General features: G+C 31.1%; 1 protein-coding gene across 4 annotated transcripts in view; it reads right to left on the reverse strand.

The window, feature by feature from the left end:
* LOC118190910 (caspase-7-like) overlaps positions 1-11,774 on the reverse strand; it is a 112,745-nt gene extending 100,971 nt beyond the window's left edge. Inside the window, exons 1-2 of one of the 4 annotated variants that reach the window (XM_085814684.1) lie at positions 11,394-11,774; positions 5,659-5,781 (exon numbers count right to left, since the gene is read on the reverse strand). In XM_085814684.1, coding sequence (XP_085670810.1) covers positions 5,659-5,771 — 113 coding nt within the window. In that variant the 5' untranslated portion in view covers positions 5,772-5,781; positions 11,394-11,774. Of the gene's footprint in view, positions 1-5,658; positions 5,782-6,156; positions 6,259-11,393 lie in introns of those variants that run through there. The other 3 variants (XM_085814687.1, XM_085814685.1, XM_085814688.1) reach the window with 3 other exon arrangements.
* Between the last annotated feature and the right edge of the window lie 4,656 nt (positions 11,775-16,430).

Below are 16,430 nucleotides of genomic sequence, written 5' to 3' on the forward strand. Positions count from 1 at the left end.
ACTCCCATGAAATAAAAATTGACCATGATATTCCATTTTAAAGTTTGTGATAATGTTTCATGAAAATTTGAGGAATGTACTCAAATTGGTGAACAAAGCATTGTAACTAAATTTATATGTAACTAAAAAGAAAATACACATTGGAGTAGAAAAAAAAGATTTCAAAAGATGTTTTATGAAAAGAATCTTACAGAACTGGCGCTCTAGAAAACAGTGGCAGGTTCTAAATATTGTGACACAGACAAGTGTAACATTATTTGCATAAATTAAATTAATTAAAAATGGAAACTATTTCTAGACCAATGAATTGTTTTGCATAACTACAAGATTATGGTCCTAAAATAATTAAATTGCATATGAATATTATTAACATATCTTTAGCATTTGGAAACTTACAAATTACTTGCGTGAGATATCTAATAGTTGATGTAATGAAATTACAAATAAAAGAATATTACACACAAAAGAACAAGTGAGGATGGGGCTGGTCTAATCGGCACAACCAACTTGCATAAACATGCCAGCACCTTTTTTGCAAGTTGGCCGTTGTTTGCCAAGAGATAGAGGGTAATCAGTTCTCATACAAAGTTCAGTTTATACCATGAAGAATGCAAATTCATGGAGATTCTGAGATGCCCATGTAAAGATTTAAATGAATAGTCACAGACATGCTTAAAGGTGCTAGCATCATTATAAAATCATCACATCACAGGATATGAAAATTCTCCTCTTTTATGCTATAGAATAAAGAGTTAGATCCATTAGTTTTGAATCTGCAGCAAGCTAATGATGATGGAATTAAGATGATGAGTTTAATATATGTAGTACTAAATTTAGTTTTATCTTTCAAATCTATTTAAATTTAGAATCATTACATCTTTTTTTTCTTGTGAGTTTAGTATTCGTGAGACAAAGCAGATTAAATGGCCATTGGCGCCCTGGGAAAATTCCTTATAGCTCCATCTACTCCTGCAAAAAAATATCACCGAATAACATTAAATGAGAGGAAAATTAAACTCAAATTATCCTACCTTTATATTTTAATTAACTCTTCGAGGGAAGAAATTTTTTGGCAATGAAAACTCTAAAGTCCCATTTGAAATTAAATATTTCATATCAATTCATGGTCTCAGGTTTTCATCTTCTCCATTGCCAAGCTAACTCGCTCTCGTGCACATCTGTGCAAACCGTGCCTGGAGATCTCGAATGTACTCCTCAGGCAATGACATGTCTGGAGAATGACCAAGCGAGAGATCACAAGGCAGATGAAGGTCCCCACTGAAGAGCATCTGGGATGGGAAATAACTGGTAGTTTCATGGACAACACTGTGATTGGCCAGTAAGAACAGATACAACTTCTGATCCCAGACCTGTTGATTTCTGGAAACCATCAGTGAGAGGTCTTTAAGGATGGTTCAAGTAAACTACTCAACAACGCCATCTGATTATGGATGTTAGGGCATGGTTTGGATTTTGTCAATTACAAACACTTTACAGAGTTCTTTAAATATAGCCAAGGTAAAATTTCTTTCTTGATCGGAATTGTGATAAGGTGGCACAAAGGTTCTTTGTCGAGGGTGAGTGATCTCAGAGGGCAATAGTTTTCATATCAATGGTGAAATCCTGTGCCTTTGTTAATGATTCTGGTTGCAGCCTCGAAGGTCACTCCAATGGACAAAGAGTAAAAGATCAGGGTCAGAAGATGAACACTTTGTTATGTATGAGTGAGGGAAGTTTCCCCCCTGGGAGTTCAGTGCAAGTAAACACAGGGAGATATGTAAGGTGGTTTCCTGAGAAGAGGAAAAAACTTGCCTGTTTAGAGCTATGGGCATGTTGGCTTGCTAAGAACGATCATTCCTTGTGTGTAATGCATTAGAGAATTTTTCCTGTAACAAAATTCTGAAATTACGGGACTAAATATATCCAAGTCCCAGATTGTCAAGATATACAACTGTTAAGGTTTTCATCTTATTTAAATTCAAGTTATTCTTAAAACTTAAGTTAGAAGTTCATTTCAACCCTATGTCACAACCCAGGATTTGTGTAGCGGTTTCGGCCGCTACACCACAGCAATAATATTAAAATTGGTGGCAGCGGTGGGATTGTTCCTGGGAGTTAACATCATGCGTTGTTTTCCATGCATATCATTGTGTGAGTGTTCCGGATCATCGAATGGAAGTTATAGAAAAGGCAGTATTGTAAAGGATTTTATGTGAGCAGTCAAGACTTTCTTCTCTGGACAAGAACAATCTAATTTTGTGTGCAAGGACAGTTCACGTGGTGAATCCTCTTCAGAAAGTGATAGTGCGTCAGAAGGAAATGCCGGAGTGTGATCTAGTGACGCAAAATAGTGAAATTTTTTGGAAGAGTTGGAGTATCCAAGTTATTGCCAGAAGAGCCATCGAAGGTGTCTTCAAATTGGTGAGTACCATTTTTGTGATTTTGGAGAAGTTATGCTAGTTATTCGAGACTAGGTTCATTTTGGATATAGCTTTGTTATTGGGGATCAAAAGTTTTCTTGTGGTTACCTTTGCTAATTGGAATTTAACTGTTTATTCTATTGTTCTAGTAACTGTTTAAATTGTTTGAAGTATTGTAATGGTATGCTTTAGAAGAATTTAGTTTTATATCAGTTCGGTGTTAGCGGATAATAGTTGTATAGTTGAGACAGTGCAGAAAAAATTTGCATCTTATTTAGCACTTGTGATTTATGTTTTGTATGTATGAATAGATGAATTAGAGATCATTACGTGTTGTAAGGACATTTGCGTTCAGAATTATTAAGGAATTACTCAATTTTGGAGGAATTGACCTGTTGTTTTTGTGTTTTTGAATTTTGGGGTAGGTTATTTTTCTTTAATTTTCCACGATGGGTGAGTTTATGAGGAAATTTACTAAAGCTCTGCTATTGGAGTTAACAGAAGAGTTTGATACAAATGTGTCTCAGGGAAATAAAGTAAGAGAAATTAGGCAGGCTATTCTTAATGCTGAGGACTTTGAAGAGGAAGCGGAGAAAGAATATGTGGCAAGAATTTAGGCTGCGGCTGAACAGAAAAAAGCAGAAGAAATAGCCAAAAAAGAGAGAGCAGAGCGAGAACGGGAACAAGAGAGAGAAGAACGTGAATGGGAGAAAGCAGAGCGGGAACATGAACAAGAGAGAGCAGAATGAGAACGGAAGCGAGTTTTTGAATTGGGGAAGTTAAAACTGATGATCGTAGTTGAGACTAATAACTTAGCTTACATGGTTTCGACAATTGAACAACCTAGAGAAAAAAGGGTTAATTTGAAAGATCTAGTACTACGATTTGAACCGATTAATATAGATATTTCATTATTCTTTATGCTATTTGAGAAACAAGTGCAAAAAGAGAAAGTTAAAGAGATTAACTGGGTCTTGTAATTAATTCTTTTATTACCCCATGATGTAGCTCAGTTAATAGTAAAAAAACCAGCAGATAAAGGGGATGATTATCAGAATGTTAAGAAATTACTCATGCATAGAATCAAGCTCAGTTCTTCGGTTCTAAAAACAAAATTTGAAGAACATTCTAGGAAAAAAAAAAAAAAAAAAAAGAATGTTGTGGGTGGATTTAGTGTATGAATTGAGAGTTTATTTAGAGAACTGCCTGGATTCAGTGGAAGTTCAGAATTTTGAAAGTCTTAAGGAACTTATGCTCACCGAGCAAAGTAAGCAGTGAATCCCTCTAGAAATAAGAAAGCACTACTTAGACAATTGGGAAGAATTTAAAACAGTTTCTATTTTAGCAAAGAAATGCGACAGGTATGAGGCTTTGCGAAGAGATACGAGGAGGTTAGAACAGAAAGCGGGGTTTAAGAAACCATTTGAGAAAGTTAGAGAGCGATATGCAAATTCCAGTGGTGGTTATAATCAGAAAAGTAATGGTCATCAAAGAATTAAATCAGAGGAGCATAGAAAAGTAGAGGCTCCTAAAAAAGAGCAAGCTTTCAAGGAAGCACGTTTTGAAAAACGACGGAAAATAAGGTGTTACCAATGTGGAAAGGATGGGCATATACGACCTAACTGTCCATCACTGGAAAGAAATAAGGCTAACCTTGTCAATAATTTAGGAACAGAGAGTTTAGGGAAGTGTTTTGAGCCATATTTCAAGAAAGCAGTAATTAATGGGTAGAGAGAGAGTATCTGAGAGATACTGGAGCTGGAATAGATCTGTGTAATAGTACTTGGATTAATACTAGTGACTTATTAGGGGAAACTGTTTGGCTGAAACAGTTTTTGGACACAGAATGCCAATGTTTACCTTTGGCGAAAGTCACCATCGAAGGTGATTTTGGGGTGGTCACCACAAAAGCAGCAGTTACTCTGGTAGAGTTAAATAAAGAGTACTATTTGTTAGGAAATAAAATTGCACAATTGATAGAGGAAATTAGGGAAATACCGATTCTTTTGAATGCTGTGAAAACTCAAGTCAGTTGCATGCGCGCAGGAGTTTAGAGACAGCGAAGAAGACTTAGATTCCAGATTGGAAAATGAAGAAAGAGATAGAAAGTGAAAGTGTTGTGAATAATGAGCTTTCGGAAGAAGGGAAGTTAACAAGTAATACTGAGGAATCTACTGAAATTCCAGTCATCAGTTCAGAAAAAAGGTCTATCCTTGTGAATGTTTCGCCAGCAGAATTCTCAGAAGTACAAAAAACATGCGCTAGTTTAGCGGCCGTCTGGAAGAAAAAGGAAAGTGAAAAAGAGTTTATAAATTGTTATAAATTTATAAATGAACACACTGTATATTCTGTATTCATTTGTCTTGTATCAGCACTAGTCTCTTATTACAGAATAAGTACAATACTTTTTTAATATCTCATTCTAGTTCTTTATTATCAGTAGGTCTTTCCCACTTTTATGAATGCATTATTACTTATAGAATGTTAATGCAAAAGCATTGAGCTTGTGGTTAATGTAAGTTAACATTTATCAGTTATTTAGAAATGTGATTTAAAAGAACAACAAATGTGTTTAGCTCCAAATTAAAAAAAAAAACTATGACAATATAAGCTACTGATTTTACTGTGTAAAAATATCAAAAGCTGAGGTTAATGTAATTTTCTGTTCCCCTACCCCAATCAAAAAAAATATTGTATAAAATACTTAACACATGATACTAATTTCAGTTTAGCGAATATACACAGTGTAGCATTTATGAAAAAACAGAATGCTGTAGTTAATTATTTTTTAAATAAAAAAATTCATCATCTTAACTAGTCTTAGTAATTCAGTTCTAATGAATGTTAGGTGCATAAAAGCTGTAAACAGGGCAAACAGGAAATTTCATTCATCTCTAAATAATTAGTAAATAAAGCCAACAACAGTTTTGATTGTAAAGTCTAAAGAAATGCCTTTCATTCAAACAGAAGTGCTTTCAAAAAGATTTAAAATAAATTTATTTCTAAGGAATTAAATGCATTACATGCCTGATTTATCACAAGCACTTTAAGATCTTGGAAATCTTATTCTCATAGAACTCAAGTATTTATTTTGCAAAAACTACTAATACCAAGAAATTATTTTAGTTGAAAGTTTATGAAAGACGATATATTTTGTATAGGATGATGTACTATTTACCTACAATTTACATAACATAAACAAAACTGACTTTTTCATTAAATAAAGAAGAGAACTTACAAATCTTTAGCTTTCAAAATATTGAAAGGTTCTTCTGTGCTTGAAATATTCTTAACACTGTCAGTTACATCAGGCAACTTATCAGCTTGCTCTCCACCATTACTATGGCTCATTTTCAGATACCTAAGAAACAAATTCAAAGTTTTAAGTAATTTTAATATATTTTTCCTTTTGAAAAATTAAATACAAAGATTACAAACAAAACAAAGATTACATTACAAAAGGAAACTAATAAATTCAATACTATTCTGGATAATTTTATATATCAGTTTTTTCTAGTCTTGGAAACAAAGTGACTAAAAATATTTTTGAAGAATTTTATGTTTCTGTAAACTTTTTATAAGTGTAATGTTAGAAATAAATATGTAATGAAAAACATTTTTGATGATGCCACACATATTACAAGAACAAGATGCAATCATGGGAGGTTTAACATTTACTTTATTGCTCACAAAACATTTTTAAACATAAAATATACAGTTTAATTGGTGCACTTACTCTTAATTAACTACTTTCATGTTTTTCACACCCTTACAGCAATATATTTCACATATAAAAGATAATCAGCAACATGTTAGCAAAGCAGCACGTAAGAGATGAATGTATAGCTTCCAGTATGAAGGCTAGGCTAAGAATAATATAGTTATGATTTTACTTTAGTCTTATTAATTATGCTTTTAATATGCAAATTTTAATATTATTACTGGCTGAAAAAACATTATATAAATACATACAGTGGCTCACAAAAGTGTTCATACACTTTTTATATAATATTTTATATAACTTAAATATACTTTATATACTTTTTTATACTTTTTATATAACTTAAATATAAATATATTCATTAATAAAAATTAATGTCTCAGAATGAAAATTTTTAATAATATCTATAAATTCCTCTTAGCAAAACTACATTAATTATTTTATGAACATATTAAAACTTTTTTTTGAAAATCAATAATAAAAAAGTAACAGAAAAGTTACCTCATAAAAGTCTTCGCAGACTTTAAAGAAATTTGCAAATATTAGTAAATATTATATTATATCTGTCAGTTAGTATTTTATAGTATACCCTGCAGCATTTATAACAGCTTTCAAATGTCTGGGCATAGAGTTAACCAGTTTTTTTTTTAATATCTGCATCAAAGTTCCTCCATTCTTCCATCATCACTGTTTTCAGTTCAGTTTTTATTTTAATGTTGTGTCTTTAAACTCTAACCTCTAATTCTCTCCAAATGTATTCTGTTGTGTTTAAATCTGATTACTGAAGTGGTGTGTCCAGAACTCAGGGACAATTACAGACACCCAAACAGTGAACATTGAGGGCCATATGCTTAAGATCATTAACCTGATAAAAAATAAAGTTGTTTCCAGGATCCAAATTTTGGGCAGATAATTTTAAATTATCCTTTAAAATATTTAATAAACAGCATGGTTCATTGTGCCATCAATAAATACTAAACCATTTTTTAATCCTGATGCTGGCATGCACTCTCACATTAGAACACCCCCACTAACATGATTTATTGTTCCAGAAAAAGTCTTGGGATTAAGCTCTTCTGTTTCTTTCCCCTCCCTCTATACAATTACATGCCCATTGGCACCAAATATGTTAAATTTGCTTTCATCTAGAAATATGACATGATACCAATATGATTTGGCTTATTTACCATAGATTTTGAGAAAAAGAGCCTAAGCTTCCTATTTTTTGCCCTTCCAAAAATTTTTTTCGAGCAGAGTGCCCATGTAATTCAGCTCATCTTAGAACTCGTCGAACATTTTTAAATGAAATTGAAGTAGAATGTTTTTCAGTAAATTCCATAGAAATTTTTACAACACTCAAACATGGACTTTTCACAGATTTTCTAACTATAAATCTCTGATCACGTAAAGTCACTTCGAATCCTCTTTGCTAGACAACCTCTTCTTTATTTTGGATCTGATTTTCTTTTTTAGAACATTTTATCACATACTGCACCACAGAATGGGATAAACTTACTAATTTAACAATATCCCAAATCGAAATTCCATTCTTATTATAAAAAATAACCAATTTTCGAATGCTGTTCGTTGCTTCCTTATGACTACGAGACATTTTCAAACATTAAATAAAATATAATGAAATTAGCAAGCAAAAAATAAAGTCAAACAATTTTTTTAAATGTAACCAAAATGCAAAAATAATAAAAAAAGAAGTGGTAGACGATTATTTTATTTATGAAATTTTACAAAAATGGGTCAGTGTAAGATCACTTTCGTGGTGTGTTTTATCTTTGCCTCCTTACATTTTCAATTTTAAAAAAAGAAACTAAGTCAGTAAGTATTAAAATGTTTGATTTTATTCCAGATCACATGGATATGGTATGAAGAAATATTGGGCTTTATATTTAAATTCAGTTCCAGGTTACAGTGCTTTTTCTGCAAATTCTTAAAGTGTGCGAATATTTTTGTGAGACACTGTATGTCATGAGTATTATGTAAGAATCATGACAGAGTTTAATTCTGAAATAACATTGTTCAAAAAGATTTATTATTAACATGTTATTACATTTAAATACAACAGTTTAACAAAACCATGATAAGAGTTAAATTTTGACATGACATACTTCAAAAAAGATTTATTATTAACATGTTATTATATTGAGATAAAAAAAGATAATTAGTTGAATTAAATAGGATTATTAATGGACTATATTGTGAAATAAATGTCAAAAGTTCAGTCATCTTCCTTTTTATGATTTTACAAATTATTCAAAATATATATTCAAATCCAATATTAAAATTTTATACAGAAGGCAAATTTTGTAACTCTTTTAACAACACCATTAAAAATAGCTAGGTGATACACGCCTCAATTAAATGCCCTCTTTTTTATAATTACAGCAGATTCCAGATTAACCCAAGTAATACTGGGGATAATGTTTATAAAACTCTTAACTCAAAATCAAGGTTAATCTGATAGCAATTAAAAAAAAAAAAAAGAGGGGGGAGAAATAACTCATGTTATAATAACAGAAATGTACAATTAATAATTTGCCTACATTTTAACAGTCAATTTAGAAAATAAGTTCATTTAATTAAGTAAAACTAAATCAGTATTTTAAATAAAAATAGCATGTTTTAGTTTACATGTTCCTTGTATTTTGATAGAAGCCAATGGGAGAAAGATGATTAACAGCTGTACATGATTAGCAAGCAAAAAATGTTTTATGATTTAGTAATTTAACAAATAAATTAGCATTTATATATTCCACATTTCTACTCAATTAATTTATAAAACACATAATACAGTAATCTAAATTTAAATAAACATATATGTATTTTTTTAGTTTTGAAAAAGATTGGGGAGGGGGATGATGATCCAAGGTTGATCTGCTATTACTGCAATTATCCATGCACGTTTTTTTAAGCCCAAAGGGGACAATTTGTCTGAAAGGGCTATTAATTCTGTTAGAGCCTTGTATTACATTTAAAGAATAACGTAGGTCTCCACCCAAATATGGGCATTTAGAAGACCAAATTTGGAATTTGTTTTATCATGAATTTCATATTTTGCAACATTTTAAGGAATTTTTGATTAAGAAACTCAATGATTTCAAATGATCAAAGCGAGCAATGGCAACACTGCACGGGGGGGGGGGGGCAACATTTTTTATCTCCAGCGTGTATGCTCTTTTAAATATTTTCTAATATTGCTATTGAATTGTATTTTACCGTTTAAGTGTGAAGAACATGATATTTAATAGGTAACACACACCATTCTGTGATAAACAAACTTAACTTTTTTTAGACATGGTCTAGCTAATTTAGGAGTTGACTGTATTTAGTTTTATGAAGAAAGACATTTTTGCTTAATTTTCGCTTGAAGATATAAAAATGGTTGTGTATAAAATTGCCAAATAAATATTTTTGACAAAATATTTATTTGGCAATAATTATGAAATTGGTAATAATTGATATACAATAGCTTGCTTCCATACTAAAAGATAAAACTTGTCATCAATAGTATCCAAATACTACCAATAACTGGTAGACTTACTCATACTCCCAACTGAAAAATAACCAGTTTTATTTATTCAATTAAAATTATTTCATTTCTAAATTCAGCTCAGCTAAAGTTCTGAAAAATATTTTTGAAACCATCATTTTATACCATCACCCAAAATATCATCTAGAGAATGTTGATTTTTATTAACAGTTTAATAAAAGTTGAGACCACTGGATATTGCAAAAAACATCTGCATCTACTATAAAATATTTTGACATATAAAATTAAATTTCTTAAAGGAATAGTAAACCATATTATATATTAGCATAGGAAAACAAAAACACCGTATCTCGGTGTCATTTCTTTACTGGCTTTGTTCTTTCTTTATTGTCTGTATTGATTCTTTATTAGCACAATAGACACTGAGAAAAAATGCAACAACAAATGTTAGCAGCACTTTGATCAAAGTGTTGTGTGTTCCAAATAAAAATATTTTTTACATTCGGCGCAGTGCATTTACATTTTTGTGTATTTTTTTGCTGGGGAAACTCTGCAATTTTTTTTAATCGTCTCGATAATTTTTTCCCAATAAAGCAATTTATGTCATTCTCTCTGTCAGTTTCAAAATTTATACTATCAGTTTCTAAGAATTAGTATCATAGAACTAAAAATTGGGGATCACGTCCATCCTCATTTTCCTCAATACATTCTTCACCAGCTGATGAATGTAATAATTTTTGCAACATTCCCTCCACATAAAATAAATTACAAGATATGTTTGATGTGTTCTATACTATCACAAATTAACTATCTAATAGTAATACAAATAGGCGCACTGGGTTTAAAAGGCCCAATCCAATCAAAATCAAGACTTCAAATCACAGCCCCAGTGAAAAAACTTCGGAAACATAAAAAGGTCGACACAACTACACTGGACCTCAACAATTTGCATAAAACAGGCATGCTTTGAGAAAGGTTTGTTTAATCACATGGATCCATTGGACCCAGTGCACATGCTAGTGGGTTAAGAATATTATTTTTTTACTTTTGAATCCGATTCAGTTAAATAAAAATGCAATTATGTTATCATACAGCTAATTAAAAATACTAAATATTTTTATAGAACTGTATTAAAAAATTTTTTATTTTTCAAATATACAGATATTTAACATTTCCCTGTTAGCTTAAACATATATTCTTCTATTCTGGTATAAAATGTTTTACTACTCCACCTGGACCATCTCTATTGATATTCTCTGTAGATAAATTATATTACATTTTAAAAGAGCCCTTTTGAGTGAACATCATAATCAGCCCCTTTGTTGATAAACTATATTACATTTTAAAACAGCCCTTTCAGGTGTACGTCATAATCAGCCATCACCCTTTTAGATTTTATTTTAGTCGTAATTTAACATAAAGGCATAACTTGTGCTACACACAAAAACCACCATTTGCAGTTACAAACAATTAAATTCAAATGCTGTCTAATGTCTAGCTTATCCAACTCAATATATAGTCTAAAACTACACACTGGGTCAGATAAGCTAGCTCAGGTATTGATTTTCCTTTTTATTCTTATATGAGAGATTTTACACATAAAACAGATCGGAAGCACTTCCGCAGAGAACCCGGTAAATGTAAACATGACTTCAAATATGCCGATGAAAAAAATTAAAAAGGTAAATAGACAATACTAAATTAATTGTCAGCTCAAATGTTAACATATAAGCACAATCATACTCACTTGTGAAAGGCAACCTAACTGGAAGACTTTCACTTAAGTAAGAAACTTTCACTTAAGTAAGAATATAAAATCTATAAAAATACAAAAGAAAAAAAGGGGGGACTAAAAAGTTTAAAAAAAAATTAAAATCCTATTCAGTATTCTGCTACATCAAGATAATCTGCTATCACACACGTTCGTGGAAAGCGATTGCATCATAAGGTGCAACAGGTAGCTGAATCTTCGAGCATGTATCTTAGGGCATAACATCTAGAACGAAGAGCTTTTGAGGCTCTTTGAATAGTGCTACCGTATTTAATCTAAAAATAAAGTGATCCATTAATCGAGAATATGAGGAATAATGGATTACTTTCATAATAAGAAAACTTTACATTAAAAATGGACGAGTATGCGAGACAAGTCAGAAGTGGTGCCATCTAACGACATGCTTGTGAACTAAAGATTTGAATGAATTGATTGATAAGTGCTAGCAAACAAGGTATTCTCCTTGTTAACTTTTGACAAGGACTTATAACTTTTTAAATTTTCATACTTTATATGTGACTTTTTTTTAGCTGACTGTATACCGCAGTAAAGCAGATGGTCTGATGGTCTTTTTTAAAATTTTCTTTCAGCTTGATTAGGGTATGTGTATATTCATTCACTCCTAATCTGCCATCTGGTTTTAGGAAGTGGTTTCAGTGTCGTATTATATATAATCAGTGAGAATTTCTCAGTAGTTCAATAGTGCAAAAAGTAAATTAAATAAGCTATGGACGACGCAAAATAAATATAATTCAATTACTAAAAATTTAATCACATCACCAGCAATTAAAATAATTTTAAAAACAGAATAATATGTACAGTCACACATGGGTGTTTTGAAACATTTAATGTTGAATCTGTTGATGTACTAAGAAAAAATTATTCCCTGCATTTTTCAGGATTAAATCAGTGTGTTTTTATAGCTATATCAAGCATTTTCTTTGAAACTTCTGCTATATAAAACTTTTGATCCTTGTGTAAACACAACGAATAATATGTATCCCATTTTCATGGAAAAAAATGAGTAATCATTAGAGGCATTAGAAGCTTGTCTGTCCTTAGTCATCACCTTATGGTAACTTATTCATCAGTGGCGTAGCTAGGGTGGGGCAAGGGGGGGACATCTGTGCCCAGGCGCAGCTTTCAGGGGGCGCCAAATTCATGTTACGAAATTTTAGAATGAAATGCTTTCTGTTCTTGGCACAGAGAAAGGGGCGCAAAATCTTCAGTTGTCCCCGGGCGCTGAAAACCCTAGCTATGCCTCTGTTATTCATATAGTTGTGATGGCACAGTCCTCATGTTTTATGACAGTCATGTGAATCTTATTTGTTTTGCAGAAAAGCAAAACATCTTTTCAGAACATATAAAGAAAGCATCGACCATTAGTTCCATGTGGAGAATTTTTATGACCTTCAACATACGAACTACATTTGGAAGCACATGTGCAGAAATGCTTTGAGCAGTAACTTGATCAGAGATCCAATTTGTAAATCAATGTTATAGCAAGAAGACATGGATTTTACCAAAGAACCTAGCTCATATGCCAATAAATTCTTCAGAAACTTTAAAAACACACACACATTGGATCACCTTTAGAAAGTTTTATGATGAAAGTGTGCTAGATAATGAAAGAATTAGTGAGAAGTGGCTACAAAATCTTCCTTCAATGTTACAGAGTTATAAGCCAAATGATGGGTTTAATGTCAGTGAAACCAGGTTATTTTACTAATGTTTGCCTGATAAAATAACTGTATCAATAGGAGAAGAGTATTATGGTGATAAAAAAAAAAAAGAAAAGAAAAGAAAATAGTATATAACTGTTTCATTAACAACAAATTAGAGCAGCATCAGGAAGCGTCTGCCTTTAATGACTGAGTGAGATAAGAAGCAATGATGCCACTGAAATTAAATAATTTCCTATGATGAATAAAGAGTTGGAAAAAAAATGTGGCACTGAAAAAAAAAATTTCTCCTTCTTATTAGCTGTAATACAGTCAAAAGTCGTTAATCCGGACACCCATAATTCGGAATGATCTATAATCCGGACCTCAAAGCTAAAAACTTTCTGCGCATGCGCCGCGTTGACACTTGCGCATAGGCGTTTACGCGTGCGCGTAAGACCTCTTACGACTGCGCATTTGCGTGTGCGCAAGCGCAGAATACGTTTTTGCGTGCGCGTTTTATGTATAACGGACGGTATAAGCTAAAATTATCTAATTATCTAAATCAGTTAATGTTGATGATTGCGTTGTTCCTTAATTTTCGAATTGGATCCGGCTTATTATTTTTTGCAGACTGTAAGAGCAATACTATAAAAGTAAACTTGAACTTCCGATTATGTCAAATAGAATTTTAGATTCTGGAGCTCCCAAAGGATCGTTTTGTTTGATGGGCATCGAAGTATGTTTCGATGCCCATCAAACAAAAAGTGGAATTGCTGCAAAAAATGGATAAAGACATGAAGAATGTGACAGAGAGGTTAGTGAAAACGAAAAAATTTCGATTGACAAGTTAGTCGGTATTCTCAGCACAGCAATTAACGGGACTTGAACAGCGGAACTTTGTAACTGAACAAAAAATTATGTCTGTTTATAGAATTAAAGAGAAAGTATTATCACATAAAAAGAAGCAACTTAAACAACTTACATTGAAAGAAATGTTTAATAAAGTAAACAAATAAAAATTAAGCTTTTTGTTGTAAATTTTGATACCCTTTAGATCATAATTGTTCTTTATTTCATAAATTACGGTTTCATATTTTTAATTTTAGAATTTCTGCATGCCATCTTACGCGATTTAAACTGATGATCTATAATCCGGAATCCCGACGAGTCCGGATTAACGACTTTTAGCTGTACTCATTTTCATAATAAAATTTTTTCCTGCAAATAAAACATCAAAGTTGGAATCATTTGATCAATCATTTGGAACTATAAAGTTAAGCAAAGACAGCAGTTGCTTAGGAAACTTTTAGATGTTTCATGAACTTGAATCTTATCTTATCTTCAATGCTCTGAATGCCCTATGATGGACTTTACTTGAAGAACTCTCAGAAGGAAAACAATTTTAAAATGTTCCTTCAGAACAAGGTTTAAATAAAAATAATAATGAAGAAGAAAATCAAACTACCGAGTCCATTGAACATGAATAAACATGGCTTCAGAACAGTGGAAAATTCTTGGGATTACAGATATCAAAATAATGTTCAATGTTATTTAGATGAAACAGAATTACTTAACGATTAGATAAACATATCAGTGAAAGAAGCAGAAGAGTCTAATAACACCTTGAATATCTTTTAGAATCTTCAAAAATATTGGTCTTAGATTATTAACCTCAATAACTGCTTTACAGAAAGTTGTCTAACTCTGAAAGAACTTCAGGTATCAAACCTTTTCATGCATTACTTTTGCCAAGATATACTGTAAATACTTACATTTCTGTTCTGTATTTAGTTAAGCAACTACATCTAAATTTCAAGAGAACATATATTTTTTATTAAAAACTGGGTACTTATGTATTAAGGCAACCTCTTTGCCGCACTTTGGTCATTTTTTACAGAAGAAAAAGTAATGATGCCTAAGTCATCATTCAATTTGGTAAAAGTTACTTGTCGAGCAAGTAAGTGATTCTAGTGACTTTAAAAAAAAAAAAAAAAAAAAAAAAAAAAGATTACCAACCTATCAATATTTATCATATGTCGATAAACATTATCAACATATCAAATGAAAATACACTTTAGCAGTTCAAAACACAAATTTTAATTATTAAATAAGGTTCTGCTGTGTACATGGGTTCTTCCAATGTGCACAGTGATCTGTGTTCAACTAAAAAAAAATATCAGAGAATAGCATGAACTCATCATTGAGTACCAGAATGATCATAATCACCAAAAAATAGTTAAAATGTTGAAATATATAAACAAATGCAAAAGCAATAGCTCAGCTGGACCGTAGAATTGTTAAGCACATGGTTTCCAGAGTTTAGCATATTCTGAAAATTTGGCAGCTTTTTATTACAGTGATTGTGCTAATATGGAAGTAAAAAAATTTAAACTTTGATAATATTTCATATTTTTATAAACATGTATGTGTTATTATTTTAGTAGTTATCAAAAGTTAAAATCCTATTGTCTAAAAATCTAATTTATTCTTTTTTTTGGGGGGGGCATTCTCATGAAATTTGAATTATCAGAATTCAATTGAATAATGGGTTAGAGTAAAGAGATGGGTACCCCTTCTATTATCGCGAGGTTGTTGTTTCATTTATCGCCAAGTTGTTGTTTCGTTTATGGTAGCCTGAGTAGTTGAATGCTAAGGAAACCCTATTATGATGTAATCGGTTGCATGATTGCGGTGAATTTTTAAGGGCTTGTGATGTGTTTTGGTTAAGAAGTATATTGCTTGTTTTGTGGTTAATTATATATATATATATATATAATTATAATTAAAGAATTTAAACTGCTATTAAAATTCTTGTATTTCAATTTAAATTAAGACAGCTAAAAATAGTAAAGTAATTACTATTTGGAGTTTAAATAAATTTCAATTTACAAATTCGTAATTTTTAAGAAATATTTAATTTTTGTTTTCAATTTTAAAAGGTTTAAAAATTTTTTTTACAAGTATTAAATAGTAAAAGTCAGATCGGTATGGAAAAATTGCTTTGCTAGCAATGGCCAATAGTAGTGGATATACATAAAATGTGATAAAAATCTATTAATGATAATTAAAGCCTTATAAAGAAAATTACCTAAATATGAACAATTGAAAAGATAGCGAAATAAAGGTGGAATTAGCTTATTTCACACTCCCTCCAACTGTTCAGACATCGTGTTTCATCCTTTCTATGCATATGGAAATCAAAAGTAGAAATGAAATTAAATGTAAATATTTAATTCCCCAAATTTAGCATACTCATATGCATATCAAGAATCCGTAATTTTTAAGAAATATTTAATTTTTGTTTTCAATTTTAAAAGGTTTAGAAATTTTTTTTACAAGTATTAAATAG

Source organism: Stegodyphus dumicola, chromosome 4 (genome assembly GCF_044657685.1).
Source record: "Stegodyphus dumicola isolate Sdum_Otavi_A_Nest chromosome 4, ASM4465768v1".
NCBI lineage: Eukaryota > Metazoa > Arthropoda > Arachnida > Araneae > Eresidae > Stegodyphus > Stegodyphus dumicola.